This window comes from Tachysurus fulvidraco, chromosome 9 (genome assembly GCF_022655615.1).
Source record: "Tachysurus fulvidraco isolate hzauxx_2018 chromosome 9, HZAU_PFXX_2.0, whole genome shotgun sequence".
NCBI classification, from domain to species: Eukaryota; Metazoa; Chordata; class Actinopteri; order Siluriformes; family Bagridae; genus Tachysurus; species Tachysurus fulvidraco.
Genome location: NC_062526.1, coordinates 22,474,352 through 22,484,351, shown reverse-complemented (window position 1 = coordinate 22,484,351; position 10,000 = coordinate 22,474,352). Strand labels below are relative to the sequence as shown.

Sequence of the window (10,000 nt, the reverse complement as noted above, 5' to 3'; positions counted from 1 at the left end):
TTCAAATCTTCTGATGTTATTAATGTATAATGTAATCTTTCAATCCCCCTCCCCGGTTATATTAGTATATAAATATGATATATTATGGTTATTATAATACGTTCACAATCAATAAGGTGGTAAATATGGTGTTTATCTTTTCAGAGATATTTTCTGGTGGGGAGTAATAACGCTCAAACCAAACACCGGGTCCTGAAGATCGACCGAACTGAACCGCGAGATCTGGTCATTATCGATGACAAAGTGAGTACCTTGATGATGGTTTACTGTATTGATGAGTAATTTTTACTTCCATGCAACTCCGAACCTACCTAAATAACAACCCCAAGCTTCAACCCCTAACCCCTAACTCATGCCCATGAACCTGACTCACCTATAGCTGAGAGCGAGCTTAGGAATCGATTCTGAATGAGTCAGTATCACAAGTCCAGCTGTATTTCACCTCATCTGATCTCCAGGGGTGGTGGGAATCACCTGGCATTGTACTTAAAGAAGTCCCAAAGTGAATTATGACACACTTTATACAATAATACCAGTTATATTGCCATTTCTCCCTCTCTCTCTCTCTCTCTCTCTCTCTCTCACACACACACACACACACACACTCTCATTCACTCACGCAATTACACACTACGGACAATTAAAATCGAACGTGCTACCCACTAAGCCATCGTGCCCCCGATATGTTTCTATCTATCTATCTATCTATCTATCTATCTATCTATCTATCTATCTATCTATCTATCTATCTATCTATCTATCTATCTATCTATCTATCTATCTATCTATCTATCTATCTATCTATCTATCTATCTATCTATCTATCTATCTATCTATCTATCTATCTATCTATCTATCAACTCCAAGGATGCTTTTATTAGCTAATATAAATCGCCATACTATAATCTCTGCCGATTTCTTCTCTCCTTTGAGTACTTTCAGTACATTCCAGTAGGGGTGTGTGCTTTTCTCTCACCATACTTTTATCCTGCTTTCAAGAATCCTGTGCTCGAAAAATTCACCGATTGAAAACCTTTGAAAAAAGTATTTTTGGCTGCAACAATCATAGAAAAGAATGCAAAATAATAGACACAAAATTAAACTCAGCTCCTGATTTGAAGCTGATTCTGACCCAGTCGATAGATTTACATTACATTATTATCCGGCGCTGCTCAGGGCCTTACTCGGGGGCTCAGCAATGGCAGCCTGGTGGTCCTGGGATTCGAACTCAAGACCTTCATATCAATAGTCCAACATCTTAACAATTAGGCTATCACATCCCCGATAGATGACTAACAAACTTAACAGATAGCTCATATTATTTCCTTTACTGGCTTCCTGTAGCTTCATGCATCAGATTTGCCAAAAACAGACCACTTACAGTACCTCAAAGCACTTCACCGTCTCTCAGTGTACAAGGACGGTTCATTTGAAGCTACGCTCATCTCTGTTCGGGCAGCTGGGTGGAGTCACTGTCTGTCTTCAAACGGCATCTCAAGACCTGATTCATCCTGGAGAACTTAAAGGTGGGGTGCACGATGTTTGAAAGCCAATGTTGACATTTGAAATCACCAAAACAAACACGCCCCTAACCCAAATGGGTGTCACCCCTGTTTTGATAGCTCCGCCCTCACATACATACGTAACCCAGGCAACTATTATGACGGAACCTGCTGGGGCAGCTGGTAGAGAGGGTATTTTTATCAAAAATGAACTCAATGAGTAATACTATGGTAATACAAATGTATTTTTGTAGTACTGTGTGTTGTACCATGAAAGGTTTAGCTCCGTTTCACGCGGTAGACGATGTTCAACACCTAGAACCCGAGACAGAGGTAACGGCAGGTATCTGCCATGTCAATGTTTCACTCGCTTTCTGCTCATGTCACACCTGCGCACTGAACACTCTCTCCACCGCATATTGACAAGACACGCCCCTATCTGCTAATTGGCTACACGTTTGTTTTGTTTGTTGTCATTTTTCAAACATCGTGCACCCCACCTTTAAAAGCAATTTTTTTTGTTCACGTTCTTTTCTTGTTCTTAGTCCATGACCTAATAAACCAGCGTTCAAGGATATATTTAATGTACGTCGCTCTGGATAACAATGTCGTCCAAATTTTTTCATCGCAATTGCTGGACATCAGATATATCACTAATTAGACTAACCGAGTGTTTCACATCACACCCTGGTGCTTTTCCATGCTTCATGGTTACATAAAGTGTGTATAAATATACTTACAAATGCATTTAATACAACCAACCTCTTGTTTTCCTGCATGTCTTTCTCGTGTATGTTGCGTATGTTCAGCACGTATACAGTCAGCAGGAAGTCCGAGAGCTTTTGGGAAGGCTGGACCTCGGAAACCGTACTAAGATCGGACAGAAGGGTTCCTCTGGGCTTTCCAGAGCTGTGAATGCCTTTGGAATTGTAGGTAAGGTGCTAATAATGAAAAAAAATAAATTCAGACTGCAAATCTCACCCTTTCTCATCACTCGATGTGTCTCGCTCCTTTGGGCGGAAATGTCAAGTTGTACTCGGAAGGGTGACGGAAATCAGACTAGAAACGACAACGAGGAATAGACGAGGTCGTGCACAGGGAAATGAATAAATCAATTTGCGGGTTGTGACGTTTTTCTAAGCAGCTGGAAAACCATTCGGTATATTTACAGCTACAAACCGAATAGAAATAGTATAGTTTATCAGTCACAGCATCCAATCTTTTGGTTCGAATATATCATGGACACGATATTTATTTTTTTGAAGTAGCTACTCTTAGCTTTGCTGATGATGTGACTGCTGATGAATTTTACACTAGCAGGCTATCCAGCTAGGCTAACAACATGAGGTTTAATTCAATTCAATTCAATTCAAGTTTATTTGTATAGCGCTTTTTACAATAGACATTGTCTCAAAGCAGCTTTACAGAACATAAACACAGAGCAGAAGGTAAACATAATTAATGATAAAGGAAATAACGAATAATAAAAGAAATAAGAATTAACAGAATAAAATTCTAGATTATTATTAGATGTATGTAGTTCACAGTGTGTATGTATTTATTCCCCTATGAGCAAGTCTGAGATGACTCAGGCAGCAGTGGCAAGGAAAAACTCCCTTAAATTGGTAAAGGAAGAAACCTTGAGAGGAACCGGACTCAAGGGGGAACCCATCCTCATATGGGTGACACTGGGGGGTGTGATTGTAATATACAGCCAAACAAATGTTGTATTGGTGTGAGGTTCAAGGACTTCTGATCTTCTGAGTACCACAGAGTCTAACTGGAGATGTCTCAGGATTCTTAGAGTCGGCCTCGGCTCAGTGGACGTCCAAAGGCTTCGTCCCACAGAGGACGTTGGGAGCTGGTACAGTGTCTGGATGCCTCGGGATGGGTACAAAGAGAGAAGCAGTGGAAAGGGTTTAACATATCTGCTGTTCATAAAAATGTGCTGGTCTGATGTACTGGTGCATGATATTATGGGATGTCTTATGTGTACGCCTGACTGAAGAGATGAGTTTTTAATCTACATTTAAACTGGGAAAGTGTGTCTGCGCCCCGAACACTATCAGGAAGACTATTCCAAAGTTTGGGAGCTAAATAAGAAAATGCTCTACCACCTTTAGTAGACTTAGATATTCTGGGAACTACCAAAAGTCCTGAGTTTTGTGATCTCAGAGAGCGTGAAGGATTGTAACGTGTTAGAAGACTAGTTAGATACATGGGAGCTAAACCATTAAGAGCCTTGTACGTAAGTAGCAGCAGTTTGTAGTCAATTCTATACTTAACAGGTAGCCAGTGTAGAGATGATAAAATTGGGGTTATATGGTCATACTTTCTTGTCCTAGTGAGAACTCTGGCGTTTAAAACGATCGAAAGCATGCGGTTTTAATGCATTTATACGAAGCGATAGCGGTTTTAATTGTCTAATACAAAGTAATAGCTACCTGAAAACAAATAGCTAGTAGAGATGACAAGCCTTTCTTGCTTCAAAGTGCTTCCTAGTGTTTGTTGTTATTATAATCATTACTGCGAGTACTTAGCATATAGCGTTTAGCTGGAAATATTTTCTTACTGTTGTCACACGTCTAAGGATCAGAAATAAAGAAATGAGGGAGAGGGTGAGGGAGAAAGAGAGGCGGTCCGTGACTTTCTAGACGATTTTCTACTTCTTTCCTAGACGATCTTTGTAATCTTTATGTCTCTCAAAAATGCATGACCTTTAAGAAAGCAACACGGACGGATGATTGCTGCCTGATTTTCGACCTACATAAGTTACATTGTTGACTGTTACGCGATGAAGATGATTACACAGCGCTCTCATCCTCGGCTTGCCTTCTATCGCAATTACACCTCTTACGCAACCCTACAGTGGTATTGAACACTTTCCTGAAGTGGGAGAAAAGGGTTAGGCTTCAAATGACGCATTCGCATAACACGGGTAGTCTGATGTTTGGCGTGAAAAACTGGATTATTGACCTATTTCTAGCTTTTTTTTTGTGCAATTCCTTTCTGCCATTTTTTTTTATCAGTGACATATAATTGGCCTGGAAAATATCATATCTTTAGTTATCATAGTCTTTGCTTATTTTTTGAGCAGTAAATACTGCTCTACTTTTGGTTTGTCACGATGAGCAAATTTCTCGCTGTTTTTTTTTTCAGTTCCTTTCAGTTTTTAGTTAGTAATATTAATGATAATAGCAATAAAATTATTTATTTATTTATTTATTTATTTATTTTGTTTTTTGCCCAGCTCATTTTCCAGCAACATTATTATTATTATTATTATTATTATTATTATTATTATTATTATTATTATTATTATTATTATTAATAATAATAATAATAATAATAATAATAATAATAATAATAATGTATACGTTCCAATACTTGGCTATTCTTAGTTTTCATTACAAATTCGATTTTGATTTGTTTTGCCTACTTATGTGACATAACGTTTGCCCTCCCTTTGTTTGACTCTTTGGTGCTAAAGAAAATTGGTCTGCAGATGAGTTTTGTTCAATTTCTGACAACAAAGTAATAGTTAAATTACTAAAAAATTATTCTAGTCGAGCTGATGATCAATACCTGCTTTACTGTGGTACCTTGGTTTTTTTAATTCATTTTTTTTACTTTATAATCACATCAGTGTTGCAGTAGCTATAACAGCTAACAATAGCTAAAATATCTTATTGCTTAATAGGATATTCCTTCGTCCGTTTGTAGGCTTTGTCCGTTTCCTGGAAGGCTACTATATCATTCTGATCACCAAGCGACGCAAGATGGCCGACATCGGGGGTCACTCCATCTATAAAATCGAAGACACCAACATGATCTATATCCCTAATGACTCGGTCAGAGTCACACATCCTGACGAAGCCAGGTTAGTTTACGTCTATGTTTTATACCTTTGCAGCGTTTTTTTTTTTTGTGCACTCTGAGAAGTTTACAAGCCGCTGTCATGTGGTGCAACCGCATCTGAAAGGTTTAGAATTAAATGAAAATGCTCTGACTGGAGATAAATGTGTTGAAGTGGAATAAGATGAATGAGTATTACTCATTCACTCACTCATTTTCTACCGCTTATCCGAACTTCTCGGGTCACGGGGAGCCTGTGCTTATCTCAGGCGTCATCAAGGCAGGATACACACACAGGGCAGGGCACACACACACTCTCATTCACTCACACACACACACACACACTACGGACAATTTCCCAGAGATGCCAATCAACCTACCATGCATGTCTTTGGACCGGGGGAGGAAACCGGAGTACCCGGAGGAAACCCCCGAGGCACGGGGAGAACATGTAAACTCCACACACACAAGGCGGCGGCGGGAATCGAACCCCGACCCTGGCGGTGTGAGGAGATAATACCAAATGAGGATACCAAATCAAAACCCATTCCACACTGCCAGTTAAAATTAGCCCAATTTTGTGCGGAAAAACGAGAACCTTCTAAATTTTCTGACGTGACGTTTAGTAGATCAGAAATTCCATCCCACTTTTCTTTCCTTTCTTTCCCTACTTTTTGCACCGTCCTCCTCCGGTGCGAATGTATATTTTCGATGCACACTTTTTACACCAATTTCACACAAAAACATGAAAGTTAATACATACTGTAAGAACACGGACAAGCGGCTAAAGTCCCTTTGTGTGAGTGTCAGTGTAACAGATGCTTCGTGCTGTCTGGGCTAAAAGTGTGTCACACTAACCTCATTCACACTCTCTCTGACTCTAAAGACCAACCCTTTCGCTTATTCTTTCATTGACCTACTTCTTTACAGCACACCGGCCACTTTAATAGGAACACCATGCAACTTAGTAATGGGGAAAAAAAAACGATCTCTGTGACCGAGAGGTGGTTTCAGTATTTCAGAAAATGGTGGTGTCTTCGGATTTATCCTACGTAGCAGAGAGTATGCGGAAACAAACAAACACGAAACTGGACAGTTTTTTTTCGTGTCTGTAGCTACAGATTCCAGGAAGTTCTACCTCAGTGATTACTGAACTACTGATCCCAACACCTTCAAGCTGCCACTGCCGGGGCCTTGAGTAAAACCCTTCACTACACAGTTGTATAAATTGAAGAACTTGAATGTTTAATGTGAATATTAATAAACATTTCTGTAGGTTAAGATGGAACAGTTCCTTTATCAGGTTCACTTGATTGTATTAAGAGCATTAAGGACTCTAAAATATGGTCACAGATCCTCGGTGGGAATATATACGTTATCTCGTCGATCGCCGATCACAAGTGGAACATGATCGATCTCTTCTTATGTGACAAAACTACTGGACCATGTTTGTTTTTCCTGTTACCTTTAAACTTTCTGTAACCATCAGTGTATTTCCACAGATATGTGAGGATATTTCAAAATGTGGACCTGTCCAGTAACTTCTATTTCAGGTAAGTGTCCTCAGATGTTCTCCACAGAGCGACTAAGCTGTCACGTGTCCTCCTTCCTGTGTGTGTGTGTGTGTGTGTGTGTGTGTTTAGGTACGTCCTGTTCTGAACACAGGGTATGATCGAGTCTTAATTTAGCAGCACCTGAGATCAGAGTTGATCCTGTAACAGTATAACGAGCACAGGGCAGGTCGGCCTGTGATGCGTAGCAGATCCACCATCGTCTTTGGTTACATTTCTGTTACTCGGCTCGTACGTGTAGCCGTGTTTGTTTGTCCTTGTCTTTTTTTTTTTTTCTTTTATAAGCTTATAAGGACAGCTGGATATTCTGTAATTTGGGGGTTTGGGCTAACGTGTACAAGATTAACCTACATTGTAATTAAATCTGTATAATATGTATAAGGTTTGTAAGGATTTTGATTAAGTGATGTGATCAAATTATTTTTTTTAACAATAACAGTGTTATTTATATAGAGTTATATGATGTTAAAATGATAAACGAGGTCATTTAGGAAAGTTTACGTTTTCTGTCAGACTCTGTGTGCGACTGTAACTGTGTTGCTATGGTTACTGTTTAAAAACAGAAAATCGCTGATTCATCTAACTGGCAGATTGAAAGCACACCTTCCAGCCAATCAGAATCAAGTATTCAGACAGACTGCTGTGTTATATTTATAGTATTTAAAAAACAAACAAACAAAAAACAATATTTTACCTCAGTAAGTCAACGCTTCGTTATTTATAGACTCCATACCTGTGTGTGTCTGTGTTCTTGTTTTTGCTCCAATCCTGACCCCAGATGAATTTGTCAAACAAGGCTGTGTGTGTAATACCACAAGCATGACATGTAAATGTCAAGTACAGCTGGCTCTGTTATTAAAAAAATGGTATCGGTACAGTTTAGAGGAGGCTGTTTACCGAGAGCAGAAACCAGTATCATTTATATTTACCATTTTATATCCATAAAATGAAAGTGAAAAGCTGTTTGTAGACAAAGCAGACAGCTGGCTTGCGTTTAGCTTTTACGTGAACTGCAATTATGTCATTATGTGATTCCTGTGACCTTTGGATTTTTTCACATGTAGTTACAGCTATGACCTGAGCCACTCTCTGCAGTATAACATGACTCTTCTCCATACACCCTGTGATCATGGAGAAAATGAGGAGCACCACACCACCACCACCACCAGCAGCAGCAGCAGCAAACAGGACAGTTTTGATATCTTTGAGGATGAAGGCCTTCCCACGCAAGGTCAGTCTGACTGTCTGCCTGCCTGTCTGTCTCTATCTGTCTGTCTGTCTCTATCTGTCTGTCTCTATATGTGCCTGCCTGCCTGTCTATCTGTCTGTTTGTCTGCCTGTTTGTTTGTCTGACAGTCTGTCTCTATATGTGTCTGCCTGTCTGTCTGTCTGTCTGTCTGTCTGTCTGTCTGTCTGTCTGCCTGTTTGTTTGTCTGTCTGTCTGTCTGTCTGCCTGTTTGTTTGTCTGACTGTCTGTCTCTATATGTGTCTGCCTGCCTTCCTGTTTGCCTGCCTATATCGATATATATATATATATATTCTCTTTCTGTCCCCGCGTCTCTGCACGTGTCTCCGTTATCTCTTATTTTGCATTTCTTTTCTCTGCGTGTGTGTCTGTCTCATACATCTACTGAAACATCTTTTCTAGTTTGTTATTCATCTGTAGTAACTTTAGTCTTGGAGAACATCCGTGAAACCAGTTGGTTCCTGTTGTAATTTGTGTTATTACCATCGTTCTCTTACTGTGTCTAATAATTCATTAATCAGTCCCGCCAGGATCTGATTGTGTATCTGATTGTGTGTTTATTCCAGTGGTATACAGCCTGAAGAACGAACCCTACGCTAAATATGTGTGGAACATTCGTCTGTTGGAGCGAGTTAAGGATACGGTGCATCCAGACTGGCTGCTGCACATCATCCACGGCTTCTGCGGCCAGTCTAGTATCCTTACACGCCTGATCGTGTATGTGTGTGTGTTTGTGTTAATGAGTGTCTCTGTGTGTGTGTTCCTCTTTGGGTGTATGTTTCTTTTTGTGTGTGTTTTTGTTTCATTGTGTGTATGTTTTACACGTGTTTGAAGGTTTATTTCGTTTGTGTATGTGTATTGTATGTGTCGATGTTTGTGCTCAGGTGTGTGTTTGTTTTATTGTTTGTGTCTGTGTTCATGTGTATGTTTTTGTTCATGTGTGTAGGTTTATGTTCGTGTGTGTGTTTCATTGTGTGTTTGTGTCTTGGTGTGAGTGTGTGTGATTGTGTTTTTGGGTTTGTGTTCGTGTGTGTGTATGTGTGTTTGTCTGTGTCTATATGTGTGTGTATATGTGTGTGTATGTGTGCACGTGCATTCTTTCCTGATTGCTTTGTTCATTATTAAAGTGAAATTCTTGAGTGAATGAAATAAGATGATGAATTTTTGTCTCTTGTCCTCTTCAGTGTTTCCTCTGACCTTCCCTCGTTTTCCCCCGTTTTATGAGCTGGATCACTCCATTCCTCTTTTCCTCTTTAGTCCTTGGTAGTTTTGTGCACATTATTCTAGTCTGACCCTCACCCTCACCGACAGTCTTCTCTCACGTTGTCTCTCTGTGTGTCCCCGTGGGAGACGTTTTTATCTTTCTGTAGACACGTGAGCTTGACGTCGAGCCTCCGAGGCTTCAACAGTGACACTTTTTTCTCTTTGCTGATACATTTCTGTGACTAAACCTTATAGACGCCGTGTTTTATTTTTGTCTTGCTCTTAAATTCTGTTTTCTGGTTTGAACCTGGAACCTCGTGAAATAAACATAACGTTCTTTTGGCTTTGACCTCTTTTCTAAAACCCTGTATTTATTTGTTTGTTTGTTTGTTTCTTCATGTTAGTTTACTCGTGTGTGTGTTCCAGCCTTGATGCTAAGGGCAAATAATCTTTGAAAATTGATCTTAGGAAGTAAAATGATTTGGAAATCATCAGACATTCACAGCTTAGAGGAAGCAGGTGGAGCGTTCGGTCTCACAGTGTGGCAACAGATGTGTGAAGCTCATTTGTGTCTAAGTGTGTGCACTTAACTCTAAGTTTTAGAATTGTTGATCTACGGACGT

General features: G+C 39.8%; 1 protein-coding gene across 7 annotated transcripts in view; it reads left to right on the top strand.

Moving 5' to 3' along the window:
* fig4a (FIG4 phosphoinositide 5-phosphatase a) overlaps positions 1-10,000 on the top strand; it is a 49,004-nt gene that overhangs the window by 2,041 nt on the left and 36,963 nt on the right. For 6 of the 7 annotated variants that reach the window (XM_047818731.1, XM_047818728.1, XM_047818727.1 and 3 more), the window contains exons 3-9: positions 145-243; positions 2,312-2,435; positions 5,226-5,382; positions 6,860-6,910; positions 7,993-8,159; positions 8,741-8,869; positions 9,981-10,000. The exon at positions 9,981-10,000 is cut by the window's right edge and continues 81 nt beyond it. In XM_047818731.1, the coding sequence (XP_047674687.1) occupies positions 145-243; positions 2,312-2,435; positions 5,226-5,382; positions 6,860-6,910; positions 7,993-8,159; positions 8,741-8,869; positions 9,981-10,000 (747 nt within the window). Of the gene's footprint in view, positions 1-144; positions 244-2,311; positions 2,436-5,225; positions 5,383-6,859; positions 6,911-7,504; positions 7,627-7,992; positions 8,160-8,740; positions 8,870-9,980 lie in introns of those variants that run through there. The other variant, XM_047818732.1, reaches the window with a different exon arrangement.